General features: G+C 45.4%; 1 protein-coding gene across 1 annotated transcript; it reads left to right on the top strand.

Annotated features, from left to right (window-relative positions):
• The first annotated feature begins 11,071 nt into the window (after positions 1–11,071).
• LOC135399744 (carboxypeptidase inhibitor-like) lies at positions 11,072–15,888 on the top strand. The gene is made up of 3 exons (XM_064631476.1): positions 11,072–11,399; positions 15,269–15,388; positions 15,696–15,888. The coding sequence occupies exons 1-3, from the start codon at positions 11,336–11,338 to the stop codon at positions 15,818–15,820; spliced, it is 309 nt and encodes a 102-aa protein (XP_064487546.1). The 5' UTR covers positions 11,072–11,335; the 3' UTR covers positions 15,821–15,888.
• The last annotated feature ends 111 nt before the right edge of the window (positions 15,889–15,999 follow it).

Here is a 15,999-nt window from a genome sequence, read left to right as displayed (position 1 = left end):
TACCCAAATCCGACACTGAACCTGTTGCGTAATGCAACAGTAGCTGCTGGACAGTAGTCTCTGAGAAGTGCAATCGCTCAGCCGCACTCAGTTCTCGAAGGAGCATCGCAAGAAGGACGGGGTGACATGGTCCCTTCAGCTTCGGCTTCTATGCTGCTGCTGACAACGGCACTAAGCTTACAACTTCACGTCACGATCAGTCTGTACTATACAGATTTTTAATAAAAATGCTTCCGTGGATATGATAGCTTTCCACGCCGAGACAGGGAGGTGATGCGGGTTCGAATCCCGGCATAGGCTGTGCTGTTTGAGGCTTTCCCTGGGCTCTCCGGCAGACTTTCCAGACGAATGTCAGCACAATTCTAGGCAGGGTTGGCCGGATTTAATCCAACCGGATTTAATCCACCGGATTTTTTTGGATTTTATCCACCCAAATTTCTCCGGACTTTTCTGGATTTTATCCACCTTACTTCTTTTTTTTTTTTGTTATTCCACAAAGGGTGCATTTCTTCATTTACGTTTCTCTTCACACAGTTGGACGGCTGCGATGATATAGACGAGGTGAATTTCTTTCCTTGCCGCTCTACAACTGGTGACCTGGACGTCCTTCAACGAATTTCAACTGTGCTATAACTAGCTATTCAAATCTGTTGGAATCGTACCAGGCACATTTTCGCTGCTCTTAATAGTGAATAGAAAATTTATTTTTCTTATACCCGGTGTCGCAGCTAGCTGGGAACATTTTTTATAGAAAAACTGTGGTCATTTCCGTAACGCTTACGTTGCAAACCGATGCCGTACTGTAAGCACCGTTGGTTTGCAACTTGTGTTGCAACACTGGTGTGTTGTGTTGTGTTCCGAGACACCGTATATATGCTGCGTACAACGTTTGACCATGTTGCTATGACGCTCCTGATATTCTCCAGTAATCTCCAAAATCATCCAATAAAGTCCGGTTTTATCCAAAAAAGTCCACTGGAGAGGACTTTTTTAAAAAAGTCCGGATTTTTTCCAACCCTGATTCTAGGTGAAGTCGGCTCAGGACACATACTAACCACCCCTTGTCCCCTAGTCTTTCCTGCAGTCCTCTCTCCTTCTAATAATAATAATAATAATTCAGAGCTTTACGTCGCCAGAAGGTCGCGATACAGCAGCGCCTCTCTCCATCTGTCCACGTCTGTACGCCGTCCATAATCACAGTTGCTTCGCGGCACTAACGGAATTTTAAAAAAATGTATTTAAAAAAGCTATGAGGGCCGCGATGATGCCGCTACTGGACGACTAATTAGCTAAAATTTATGAACTTATTAATTAGATCTTTTCTGCGAAATGCGAGATAGCAGAATTGGAAGCAGTCATTATTCATACCCATTGTCCAGATATGAAACACCCTGAGGAGTGAACGTACCTTGAGCAACGACGGAGAGAGGGTAATAGAGAGATTAACCGGCAGACACCTTAGATGGCGCGGTTGACCTTGCCTTGTTTGCAAATGGCGGACATTAGGAACTTAGGGACTCATAGAGTGAGCGTCTTCGAGCGCGTACGCTTCGAAATTCCGTGGCATTTGTTGGTCCCGTAATGTCGTCGCAGGCTTACCGGAGCCGCTCTGCGTTTGATCTGGCCAGTAATATGGTGATCATACCAGCAGATAGGCACATACTGAAATCACCTCCACCGCTCCAAAGCACGTGGACCAGCGGACACGTGACCAGCGGAATGGCTGAGTGGACTAAGCGCCCGCTCGTTGGTGGTAGCCAAGGTCGTGCTGAAGACTGGGAGGTGGTGGGTTCGAATCCCACCACCATCTGTGCTGTCTGAGGTCTTCCCTTGGTTTTCCGGCAGGCTTTCCAGACGAATGCCGGTAGAGAGGCTATGACTTACATGTCCTCAAAACGGAAGGTTCCCCTTTCACCACAAGTCGGGATAGCTCGCAACAAACTTGGAGAGCGGAGCACACGATGTACCGAATGTCCAGAATCCAATGTCCACTGTCAAGATGTCCATAGTCTCCGAGGAACAACCTGAGTAGCTTCTGAAAACTACCATTAACGACGTCTTCCAGCCAGGTTATACCTTACAAGTTACGTGATCTGTATTATCGTTTTTCTGAAAAATATTGTATACAAATAAACCAGTTCTTGACGACTAGGTGCTTAAAAAGTGTATGGGGGGTTCTGCTGTTGATGGTAGCACGATTCAAGGCATCAAGCTGCCCGGCATTCCCAATTTGTTGCGTGCTACCCTGAATTGTGCTGGAAGGGAACCTTTCGTTTTGCGGGCACATGTAGGTCATAGGCTGGGCTATGTAACTACAAAATATGAAGGAGATCGGAGGTGGGGTTGTTGAGAAACGAGAGTAAAAAAAAGAAAGAAAGGAAGAAAATAAAACATTTTTGGGAGCATGGCTGTGCTTTACACCGCCTTGCCGAAAGGGGGCAAGGTACAGACATGCAAATTTGACATCAGTTTAAAGAGCACGCTTCGACCTACACGACGGTACTTCATATATCTCGGTGGCGTGTAGAGGAGGAGTACAGAGCAAAGACAAATGTGAGCAAAATCTGAGTTTTGTTACAGATTTGGCGATTTTTAATTGAAGATCAAAATAGAATTGGCCTGTGCTGTTTACGCACGCTGAAAGTCACTCTACTTGACATATTGTGCACACACAAAAAAAAGAATCGATAGTTTGGGACCGTCCGATGGCGAGGAATAAAATATCAAAGTCGCTCCGTCAGAAAGCTCCGCCGCCGAGTCAATTTCTTTCGTGTTCATCTTTTTTTTATTTATTTATTTTTACCACAACACACAGAGCCAAAATATTTATTGTTGCTGTATGCGTGTTGTGGTACAACATAACTTTTCCCAAATGAAATCGGTGATGGTGTCCGAACTACCCTGCCTGAGTTGAGATGGAATTACCCACTTAACATTGTGTAGCGCGGTCCCTTTTTGTAAACGGGACATATCTTTTTGCGGATTCCCGCGCTCCAACCCGCAAGTTGGAGTGCTTCTCACGCTCTCCACCCTCCTCTCCGGATTGGAAGACGGCTCTACCGGAAAAGAACATTCAGTAAGACCCAGCAGAGTCCTAGGGCGCGTTGTTGGCCATACAGTCACCCTCTATTCCACGGGAAGCGTGGTGGAAAGCCACTGCTGCTCTGTAAATAGGACACCTTTTCTGTCAACATGGGTTTACTACATTCAGACCCGAGCAAGTTGCACAAAACCTATCTCCGATGTTCTGTCCTCCTTCTCTCCTCTTCTTCTTCTACCCCCTGGCTATAATTCGCTACACATGTAATTATACGTGCCTTTACCCCGCGACACAACTCATAGGCATATTGTACGCGTATATGCAAGCACATTACGCTACATTATTCATACTGCATTACCTATTGATTGATATTTAAATGATATACAATGACTACAACTTCGAGACCGCGTAATAAGTAATACGGGAAGGTAATACGTACGCCGTTTCAAGTCTTCCGAAACGGCGTTGCAGACTTCTCGTGCTGCATCTTTCGAAATCCGGAAGTGTGCGGCTGTGAATGTGTCAGTATGTGGACGTAATACGCGAACCACATCATCTTCACCGGTGCCCACATCCGCGAAATATGCATATAGCTCCGCCATGTTTGTATAGCACCGCGCGACTATTACTGGCGACGAATGACGCTAAGATTTCTGTCGTCTGTCACCCTCACCCCGATGACGATAACCGAAGAGCCGGCAGAGACGGTGTGAAAGTGGCCAGCAACGCCGCTTTCTTTAGCTGCACGTGACACGATGGTCACGCGGACGCGCCGTTGCTCTGGCAACGGTGACGAGCTGCGCTCACCCGAGAACGTCAACAACGAGAGGCGTTTTGCATATGCAACGTGCACACATCACGCGCAACGCAACGCTCTCTTGGCTTAAAAGCCCGTTTAGCAGAGGCTCCGGAGCAAGAGGGACAGAGTGAACGGAGTGCACTGTGCAGAGCCGTACTGATATGAAATAAAATATTAAGTTGAAATCCGCTAGCGTCACCACAAACATTTTTCACGAAAGGCAAGGGTCGGGAAAGATAAGAGAACGTGTTGTCTTTCGTTGCGGTTGTCGTGTTTACAGCGTCACATTAGTTATCAATGAGAGTGCATAACATATTGTTCACGAATTGGTGTCACTTCATAGGACAACGACACCGCTTGTCCATGATATCAGCTGTGCATGCAACTTGCATAATCACAACAACCACCGACAAGCGCTGCAGTGATAGCCACAATGAAAGGCAAACGATGTTCTCGTATACGCTATGCAACTGTTTGTGGAAGTAAATACCCAATTCAAATTCAATTTTCCCGTCTTTCCCCTACTGCACGTCCCTCTCCCAATAAGGGGACAACATTTCAAGGCGATGTGTAAGTGATTTCTTGTTGTTGTCTCGTGATTAGACAGACTCTTCGTAACGTGGTTTATTCAAACTTCCCCCTCTCTGCGCAGAGACAAACTATCCTAGCGTATTCTGAACCCGTGCACCTGGCACGCGCGACGGATTGCTTTCTATCATGAGTGGCATGGCCACATGGCCACAACCCCCTCTCTCTGCAATGTTCCCAAGCTCCGCTAGGGTGGCGCTGCTCCCGCTCCGGCTGGCTCCTACCCTTGTTAGGGTGCCTTGATATTCGCGGGTCTCACCCTTCAGGTATCAAGGCATTCTAGCTTCCGCTGGTGAAACTGAGTTATTGTTTTGAAAAGTTCTCGTTCCGATGCACTTCCAGATATACAACAACAACAACTTCATTTTGAGATGATGGATAGGGAGTTTCCAGATACGAACGGCGATGTCGTCATCGGAGACACGAAGTGCGAGACGAAGCAGAAGAGCTGGTTACATACACATAATATAAGAAGAAAAGAAATTTTAACTTGAAGCGTTTATTTTTGCTGGGGCTATCAACAGACCCATGTCTACTACAAGCGTGAAATTTTCAAAGGTTAAACTTCGGGCTGTCGGGAAGTTCCTGTTCATGCACAAGAAAACTTCATGGGAAATCGATGAGTAAAGAAAACCGTGAAGAAGTGGTGTGGCAAATTTCAGCGTGGGGACCTTGACGCCGAAGACGCCGGAAGATCAGGGAGACCTCCAAAGGTGTCAATACACAAACAAATGGTTGATTGTGTTCGTGACCTGATCTTGGCAGAGCGTGAATCTCGGCTAAAACTATTGTGAACACTCTATAGGTATGTCCAGAGAACGCATTGGGTTTGTACTTGGTAAAGAGTTAGGTGTGCAGAAGCTGTTAGCAAAGTGGGTGCCGAAATGTTTGAGTGCCGACGAGAAACAACGCCAAATGGATGCCTCCAAGTTGATTCTGCAGCATTTTGAGCCTTTTCTTGAGCAACTTGTTACAGTTGTTGAAACATGGCTGCATCACTATGGCCCTGGAACGAAACAACAGTCTGTGGAATGCCAGCTATCGGATTCTCCGAAGCCGAAGCTCAACGATCAGCGGAAACGGTCATATATGGCCACAGTTTGGGTCCCGGAAGGCGTTCTGATGACTGACTATCTCCAGAAGGGCGAAACATGAAGCTAGACTGAGCTTGCTCTGTCGGTTAAAGCAGACCTTGAAAGAAAAAGTGATGCGGAAAGCTACGGAAAGACGTTCCCTTTTTGCAGGACAAAGCATCGGCTCACAAAGCAGGCAAGACTATTTTTGTTTCCAAACGGGAAAAAAAAAATCAGTGGCTAGATTTAGCGGTAAATGCGAGAGCAATACGTCATGCATTAAGCGCATTTTCCAGTCTATACTTGACTTCCGGTTCAACACTTTCAATTACTGTATGTAAGTCCATTTAATGAACCTTTAGTTAGCCTCAATTACTTTCAATTACCCCTTAATTACCGAAAGTAACTGCATGTTATCTGAGGTAATCTTGAATTTCATTTAATTCCTTTTAATTACGTCTACTTGCGTTAATTACTCTGTTTTCTTTTAATTGACGTTAATTAACTTTAATTTCATTTAATATTTCTCTTAATTACATATATCTTACACTAATTACATTTAAAGTGAGCTTTCTTGCTTTAATTACCTCTAATTACTCTTACTCATAACTACTTTCAACTACTTAAATTTCATATCATTTACCTTCATTTACATTTACCCTCTTACATCCTATTTACATGTCCACTTATACCCCTGGCTTGGTGAGGCTTTACCATCTCTCTCTCTCTCTCACACACACACACATATATATACAGGGTGTTTCGTTTGAGCTGGAACAAATGTTCATAAAATGTGGTGTTGGACGCTTTTACTTTTGTCATTAGATTAGTCGACGGGGCTGCCACTAGGAAACCGTATTTTTTTCTCAATCAAGGAACTAATTAGATATTTTAATAGATTTGAGGTTATAAATGAGATTTTCTGATCAACTTTTTAATTATTGACTTTAGGGAGCACATTGCAATTGCGATATTAAAGCCTGATCTCCACATGATGCGCTCGAACCACTGATGAAGCACAAAAGTAATCACAGCGCGCGCTACAGACCTACTTCTTTTACTTCTGTTGTCTGCTGTGAACAGCAAGTAATCGGCAAAGGAGCGACAGTGACGTCTATATCTCCGCCCTCAATTAACATCACAGAAAGACGTCACATACAATTCAGGCAAACATTTTTCGCGGTATGTTTCACGATCTTTGTTTTCTTGTTTTATTTTTTGCTTGCAAGGAGTTTTGTGCATCACCGCTATACTCTCAATAATAATTTTACCTTTTAAGGGGTGTAAAAGAACATGTGCATGGCGCACACCTTTTATGGTGTAACAGAACACCCTCAAGAAATCAAGGGTGTAATTGTATGGAAGGGTGTAATGTAACCCGCAAACCAGAGGCAGCTGGAAATTATTACAGCTTCACTGCGAAAATATAGTGTTTCTAGTTTTTACAGAAGGCACATGCTTGGTACTTTGGAGTGTCATTGTGGCTATCTTGGCATCACTTTTCGATCACAGCCATGCAAAATGTTCTTTAAAAAGCCAAGGATATACTTTTCTCACACTGAACTTGTAATACTTTCCAGGTATACTACTCAGCTGTACCCTGTGTGAAGCAAAAATAGGACATTGTAGACACGTGTTGCGCAGCACACATGTTATAGGTGATTGATGTGGGTATATGCGGGCATCATACATATCAGACACAATCACAGGAACTGAATAGTTATGCTTTTATTCGGTTGACATTATGCCATGCAGCATACATATCCTACATTACGTAGGCATGAAGGTATTCAAACGTATCACTTAATACAGCTTTATCACATAGTAGTAATTTTATATTTTCCAGTCATCTAACCTTCAGGGGTTAGATGACAGTGTACCAAATGTTCAGTAACAGTGCATTTGGTCTTTATATCACAACTTGTATCACAAGCTTAAGTTCTGAGTACCACAAGCACTTCAACACTGTACAGGAACAGGAATACATTTAGCCTGTGTAATGGAGCCTGTCCCACCTCCAAATACACCCTCTGTTGCAACCCTCATCACACCCTCCTGACAATGTCGCATAAAAGGGTGTAATTCACCTATAGTTACACCTTCGAAAATTTTCAAGCCAAGGTTCTAGGGTGTAAAATAGGCGTAATACATGAGAATACACCAATTTTACACCTTTAAAGGTGTGAAAATATTTAGAGTGTACATATCAGCGCTTATCGCACCCCGAAAGGGTGAGAGCCCTGCCCAGCAGGATGAGAGGAGCGAAGCGGTAACCGGCATACAACGATTTCTCGACCGAAACCGGCCAACTTTCTTACCCTCAAGCAGCACGATGTACTGAAAATCGAGTGCAATAGGGGTGGACGGTATGTGTCGTATCAATGTTCTTTAGTTTCACGAGTCTGTTCAAGGCCTTCAACCGAACCGTCCACCCCTATTGCACTCGACTTTCAGTACATTGTGCAGCTTGGGGCAATGATAATGGTACCGTGACGTTACACGTAAGGTTTATCTGCGCAGTGTGGCGACATGATTCACATGCCACAGGGTAGGACTGCGGATGAAGTTGACCGCCTAGGGTTCTTTTGACGTGTGTCGGAAATCTCCGACACACGGTGCTGAAAGCTTTCTCAACCGGCACGAAAACTCGATGGCCGAAAATTCGGCTGACCACTCTCATCTCATACGAAGGAGAAACGGCGGGACGAACCGCGTGCACAGATTTCCACTGCGGCGGACGGTGGCACCCTAGCGGGCGTTTCGTTAGTCTGTGTTAAATATTGACTTCAAATTAACTGGTGAATATTTTGCTACACATAGAGAAGTTGTAGGCCATATATATAGTCGTATGTGCTCTATATAGGCCACGACGTTCTTCCATATCGGGACGAGACCATTTCAGCACCGCCTCGTAAGTGTTGCATCCTGCGGGGATCTGAGCGGGACACTATGGCTTCCGTGAGCATTCCCAACGGCATCGGAGGGTATAGGGGCAAGGAGGCAGCCCCTTGCACTTTGGTGTCCCTGTCACAAATATCGAGGCGTTCTGCACGGCGCGTGGCAAGTGTCCATCTATTGCGCATTTTTCTGTGCAAATCAAGTCCTTGGAGTACCAATCTTTCCAACTTCAGCCCGCCCTCTCCCACCGCGGCGAGGGTGGACTTCCGACGCCCCTGTCCACGAGTGAGAAATTAACAATTGCATGTGTAGTAAAGGAAATCAAGGGAAGCAGTTCTCGTAGCATTGGGTATTACTATTAACATACCGCGAAAACACTACTTGGAATCAACGTGCGCGCATGTTGGGAAATACCCAGGCGCAAATCAGTGAAACGAACACAATGCCACCTGTATAGATGAAGCCATCGACGGCTACCGGAAAATCTGTGGGCAACATGATTGCAGGAAGTTATGTGCTGATGACCCAACGACTTGTAAGCCACTGTTGGAAGAAAACAAAGAAATGCCTGCTGAAGCGAGGGTATACTCATTTTCCTAACCACTTGCACGCTCAACGTAACGGCGTTGCTTCGCACGCCAAAACATCGTTTTGAGCGTGGATTGGAACCGGAAAAGCAGTTTTTGAAGGAAAATAACATATAACTGTAGTTTATGTAGGACACATTTGTTACCTTTGTTGTTCGCATTTTGCTACCTTGATCTTATTTCTTTGCACGTAATCGCTTTTCTTATTTAATATTGACCTTATCTCTACAGTGCTTAATTATAATCCTAGCATAAACAGTTGAATAGGGTTCGTAACTGTCGTGTTCAAAGCGGAGACACGGTTATCCGCGATTGTCCAAAAAATCAATCAAAAGCAAACCATTAACTGTAGTACAAATTACAGGAAGCAAAATGTAAACGGGTTTGTCTATATATAGGACAGACATCGGGACGTGTAAACGTATTAGGTTAACATGCAGCAGGTGATGGCTTTAATTCGACTTTAAATGTTCATTTAAGATATTGCGCTGGGTGTGGGGCCTTGTAGCACTAGTATATTCATGTAAATGTAGGGGTGTCGGCGATCTTTCGTAGAATGAGGCCCGGTTTATCTGCGAGGGGGGAGGATATGTCAGTAAAGCTGCCCTTTTTGGGTAACTCAGTCGTTTACGTGTTGGCCTGCTGAGTTCAATATCGCGGGTTCAAACCCGGCCGAGGACGGTAGCAACGTGGTGGAGGTAAACACTGCTCGCAGCAACGCGTGTCGGAGATTTCCGGCGCGCGTCAAAAGAACCCCCGGTGGTCGAAATTATCCGCAGTCCTGCACTGCGGCACCTGCAACATGTCGCCATACTATATAGGCAGGCAAACATGTTACGTGTAGCATCATGGCACTATTATGATAGTAAAGGTTCCGCAGATCATTTCAACGAAATTGGTAGGTTTATCGCAGGTTCATGATAAGCAATCCTTTCCAGAACCTTCCAGAGCTATCGGCGACGAGTGAAGGTGACGTCAACAAACTTTTCACGACAATAAACCGTTGCACACCAGTGCAATGTCGTTCTGTTGTCTCGTCTTTTTTGTGTGTTCTCCCGCACTGTTTCATTTTTTTTAACTTTTACCAAGTAACAAACTTTTTTCTTCTTTTCTTTTTTTTTGTCACGAGCTGGCAGCCGGCCTTGTTTCGCGAAGCATCAAATGTCTCCGTGCTCTGTCACACAGTTGCGTGCACATCGCACTGGCAGAAAAATGAATCTTAATGAAAAATACCGTAAATGGGTATGAGCGTGACCGACGATCGGTGCAAACATGAGTGTGGTTCACTCTAACGTTGGCATCGCTTTATTATTTCTACATAATGTCGAGACATAAACGAATACGAGACTATGCACGATTTCGATCTGATATGTGGCCTTTGATGTAACGGCAATTATTCAACCAGCGCTTGCGTTGCTTGCCTGCTGTCCCGAGACGAGAGCTCCTGGTCAGACTGGAGGCTTGCGAGCGCCGTCACGCACGTGACCTAAAAAGAATGAGAGGGAGAGAAGGAGAGAAACGGCGCTAATGATTGTCTACCGAACTATTTGCAAACAATGCGATTATTCACATAATTCTTTTTCAGTTTTATCAAACACTGCAAAGTTTCAATTCGCGGTGAGATTATTCGCGGTAAAAAAAGAATCTGCTGCTCCCTATCCTGAAGTCGGCCCAGGACGTACACTAACCATCTGTCCACGTCTGTACGCGCCGCTCATAACCGCTGTTGCTTTCCAGCACCAACACGGAATTAAAAAAAAAGGGTTGGGTGATAAAAATAAATGTAACATCAGGGATTCTTTTGATTCTTGTTTTAACAATTATGTCGCATGGTACACCGGCAGATAGTGCAAAGAAGAGCATTTGAACCTTCGGAAAGCTCGGACAATTGAGGTCAAAGTGCGGTGCAAAAAACGGTGTTTTCGGGCTCACATGTGATAATCCTTATCCGTAAAGCGGCATTGTCATCGACGCGGTATATGTAGCACACTCATTGTCGCAGCACGTGCTGACAAAAACATGAAAAAACAAAAAGGTCGCGGGTGCTGCCAAGAGGACACTTGTCGGTGCCGATTACGACACCCCATTAGCGCGGTATTGCACGTAAGAAATAAGAACCGAGTGGAAAGCGATTGCCCCGCCGCGTGCACAAGTTATGTGATGTCACTCGACAACAGCGGTACAGCTTCGTATACCTGCTTGCAAAAAGGCAGTAGAGGGACGTTTACGCTGACTCATTGCGTCGACTGCTTCACGCACGAGGTCGCTTGAAGCGGACTGATTATAAAAGCCACTGCTGCCCCGCCCACTCAACAGTTCGCACGAATCTTTCAGTCCCCAAGGCGGAAGTATGGCCATGTTCCCAGCTGCAGCAATTTGCGCCGTTGCTTTTGTACTAGCCTCGCTGACTGTCGGTAAGTATCACATGTGCCATTATTATTATTTTTTTTTTTTTCTGGGGGGTAATGTTGTTTACAAACCTCCCAGAAATTTATGGGGGAAGCGTGTAGGTTCCGTGTCCGCCTTGACGTCAAAAGGGGTGCACAAGACAAGTGAAACTGTTATCCGAACTTCTCCCAAATGGACAGTTACTTTCGGCATCGTTATAAGCGTATTGGCGCCGTCCAGCTATAACGAAGCATGCTCCTTCCGCGCGCATATTTTGTACTGTCGCACAATTTTGTGCTATCGGATGTCTTTATGTTGATATGGGGACGGAGAAAAGCGAAACGAGGTTCCTATTTATTTCGGTTGTTTGCTTTAACTTTCTTGCGCGTCCGAAATTTCAGCGAGGAAATTTTGGCTGCGAGTTTCGTGGAATTCGCCACCCTAAAAGCGTTTATTTTTCCCGTGTGCACATAACATAAATGTAGTGTAGACGACAATTTTGGCGAGACTGACACAGTACCCAGCGGCTTCCTACCTTTTCCAGCTTCTAGTGAGGAACGCTATGCGCCATTAGCATAATTGGTCTTCATGTCGGCACACTTTCCTGGAAGGACTCTGCGGTCCATTTTTCATCTTTGCTTGCGTGAAACAAAGAGGAAACTGCATTAGAGAGGAATTAGAGAGGAAGAGGAATCCTACATTTCCCTCGGCTCTAGGCGGTGTTGTGTGCTCTCGCTGCAGAAGCAATTCGCACTGTTTCGCAAGCCGCCGCTACCGAGCACTATTCTTCTTCACAACACTGTGTGAACACAGTCTGCGCGTGGCAACGCGCTTCACGGATTTTTATCTACGCTGTGCGGCATCGGCCCCCGATGTGAATTTTCGAACGTACACATGCTATACAGGGCGGCATCCTGTAAGTTCTTGGCCATGAACAGGAGCATGCACGTGCAGTCATGCACATAGAGGCGAAATTTGATATATGACATAGGCGCTTTTCAAGCCACCAGAAGCGGCACATGCACGCTACACGGTTTACCTGTGATGGCTGCCGACAGGTGGCGAACCGCTCAGTTGAGCTAAAATGGAGAAAAAGTGAAGGCAACCCAAGCAACGGATCAGAGTTTGAGTCTTGCACGCTGCCAGTGGCTCCGGTACGTACACTAGCTTCACGGTGATGTTACGGTCAATGAACACCCTAACATAGCGGTAGCGATGGGAATGTCTGGTGTCTGGGGAAAAAGTCAGAAAATGTTTTTATAATAAAATCCCTAATGCTTGCCCAAAGCCGTGTCCAAAAGTGTCGGAATGTCAAAATGCGCCCTTGGGATACCAGTTTCTAGAGCAAATGTAGAGCACGCATTCTGGAGACAGCGTGCTTTAAACCGGAAGGAGGCGTGCTACTTTGTCGTGTAACAGCATGATGATGCACACCTCTGTGTACTGCAAGTTAGACTTATTTGAAATTGGGTATCATTTCTTGTTCTTCGTGTGCCCAGAAAGGCCGTCCGTCCCGTAACTTTCTTTTCCCCTATATAGTATAACCCCCGAATTCGCGGTGTTCGTTTATAAACATCTTCCCGCATTTTTTTTGTTTAGATACTACTGCCGTAAACTTTGGCCGCATTATGACCTTAGATGTTGTTGCGCCACTAAACATCAAACTACTGCCGTAAAAATTCTATTCTCCTCTACCATACGGGTACTGATATATCATCCATCAATTGTATCGTAGTTGTATTAGTATGATTCACCTCCCACTGAAATATTAGGTAGAGATGAGGATGCAATGCGAAACACTGTTTTATTCGAGGGGCGCGCTTAGAATGTCCTCTGCAAAACGATGCGCGCGAAGCACAGGATGGTGTCGATGATGATTCCACCACCTCATAATACTCGCATAATAGAGATTTTCAAAAGCATTAGCGGGATATTGTTCCAATACAAGGTATTCCTGTTATTCTGGTTCTGTCTGCTTATGAAGGCTGCTGTCTCTCTTGCTAGTGGTTTATACAGCAAAGCTTTACTTGATATGCTTTTCCTGACAGGCACCACAAGCCGCGTAATCTTCCAAGGAGGTGTATTGAACGTATTGTAAACGATACGTTATGCATTATAGAGGAAACAATATCCACGTACTCAGAGCAAGAGAGTAATTCATATTAACAACATTGATGCGATGAGCATCATTTATAAATGAAATGTCGCTTTGACGTTTTAATGCTTCTTCGGCTGCAAGAGTAAGTGCCTGTACATCATGAAGCGAATGATCTGAAATATCACTGGTCGTAGTTACGAAAAATTGAATACGAGAAATGAAAGACGCCGCAATAGATTAAGTGAGAAGAAAGCTATACGTTTGGGAGTCTCTTGGAAGCATCCCCTTCGTGAACCATAAAAACGTCAAGCGGGAAACTTGATTAGATGAACACGTTCTAGACTCGCTTAATCAAAAATGTGTTGCCCCCCTTTTCCGATATGCTACATACAGTTTGAGCATAAACATTGTCAGAATATAAAATAATCTCAGGAAGACATATAGGCTGTGCGAATTTTGAAGGGATTGTTTGCAGCTCAGACATTGCACATTGCTGGTTTCCTATGTAGCAGTAAAAGCATTATCAATTAGTCTGCTTCCCGTAACCGATAGACGCACTGCATTCTTCACGGCCGTCCAAAAATATCACGGGGCCGACATAGGTCTTCCGGATCCTTGAGCACCCGTCAATGTGTGATTGGAACTTCCGTGAACAGCTCCGAAAACATCACGACCACAGAGTTCTCTACTCTGCATACGCTAACGCTAGAGTATAACTCTCACTGGCAATGTTAGAGGACACTTTCCCGGTACAGTCATACCACCAGGTTATATTCTTCAGCTGTTCAGGCACAACTGAACACAGTTTTGAACGTGAACGTTTCGGGACGTAAAAATCTTTTTCTACTAAAAAAAAGGAGAGAAGGAAAAACGCGTGTTCTGAATAATTTGACCCTATTCTATTATCTCTGGAATAAAAGGAGAAAATTTGGGTTACGCGAATTGTGGTCAACGTTCACTTGGCCTTCACACAAAAACTACAAAAATAATGTAGAGCATTACAGTAATGCAGAATAGTTTAATTGGTTTTCTTTTAGCGCCGCGAAAAAAACTAGCTATGAGTGGCGTACAGATGTGGACACATGGAGAGAGGACAGCAGGAAGGGACAGGGGGGATTAGTATGCGTCCTGGGTCGACTTCCAATGCAGAATAGTAGCGGCACGCAAGCTATAGCTGGTGCAATTACGACGACTGCATGGATTCCCCTGAAAACAAGGAGTTGCTACCGTCGTCAGAAAAATAATTCCGTGCGCTCCTACGGGAAATACTTCTTGTTTCTTCCTAATGTGCATTTCCTGCAAAGGCTCAGATGGGTGGGTCAAATATTGAGCCATAAATCTGCTGCTTAGTCTCACAATATCAGAGTATTCGCACGAGCGACAGACTCGCAGAATATTCTTGTGGCAGAAAAAGCGAAAACACTGCTCACGCAGCCGAAGTTCCGTTCCGTGATATGTTGAGCATTCACACGGTGCAGGAATATCGGGAGTGGCGTACTACCCACTTTGCAGACGACATTTGGCAGGCGACAACCGTCAGCGTCTTTTCTTGTCAGCTACGGTGGTGGTGGTGGTGATGGCGATAGGGCTTGCCGTTGTCGGCCTCACGTATGTGGGCAACGTCACGACTGACGCCCTGGGGGAATGTGCGTCCTGGGCCGACTTCTAAGGGAACTGTGCCGACATATGTGTCAGCTACGAAATTGTGCCGCTGAGCGAGCGTCGAGGGCCAATAGGGCTTTTTCTTGTCATTCTTGTCATGTCCTGCTGTGACTCTCATTTCATTTACTCTCACAGCTGCCGAGGGAAGCAGGGATTGCGTCGCCAGCGGCTACAGCTGCCTTCCGAAAGAGAGATGTCCTGCAGACCGGCGCAAACCTGAGTACGGTGGCTGTGCTACTGTGTGCTGCAATACTCGTGAGTGTATCTCCTGTAATTTATGTGTGCGCACCTTTCCAGTGCATATACCCACGGCTTTTATTATTTAGCTAGCGTACACATATTCCCCCTTACAATCGAACCCAAACAGTTTCATTAGCCACTGAGGCACTGTAGCAGTACAAACCAGCGCTCCCAGCAGGGATGAACATCGAAGTAGCCAACAAGCAAGAGGCTGCAATCTCTAGAGCAATGGTTGCGAGATCCCGTACGGGAGATCTGTAGGGCCGTGTCATGCCACGTCAACACATGTCATATGTCAACATGCCACGTACTGTTCTTGCAGGAAGCAGCAACGACTGCGTCCTGAATGGTGGAGAGTGCAATCCTAAGTCGAGATCTTGCTACGAAGAGGCTCAGTACAGTCCAAGCTGCGGAAGTGGACAGAAGTGTTGCATCTGGTTAAATTGACATTCATTACTCAGTATGACGTCACAGGGTGACCAAAACGAACAATAAATTGTATGTACTCTTCGTCACTGGGTGTGTTCATGACATGTCAGTTTTTTGTAAGGCAATACACGCACACACACGTACATTGGACGTTGATGTGGGCGATTCACAGCCGCTGAGGCGGTACACTGCCCTAT

The sequence above is a fragment of the Ornithodoros turicata genome, chromosome 7 (assembly GCF_037126465.1).
Source record: "Ornithodoros turicata isolate Travis chromosome 7, ASM3712646v1, whole genome shotgun sequence".
Lineage (NCBI taxonomy): Eukaryota > Metazoa > Arthropoda > Arachnida > Ixodida > Argasidae > Ornithodoros > Ornithodoros turicata.
Note: the sequence above shows the minus strand (reverse complement) of the source record. Positions and strands in the feature narration are given on the sequence as shown.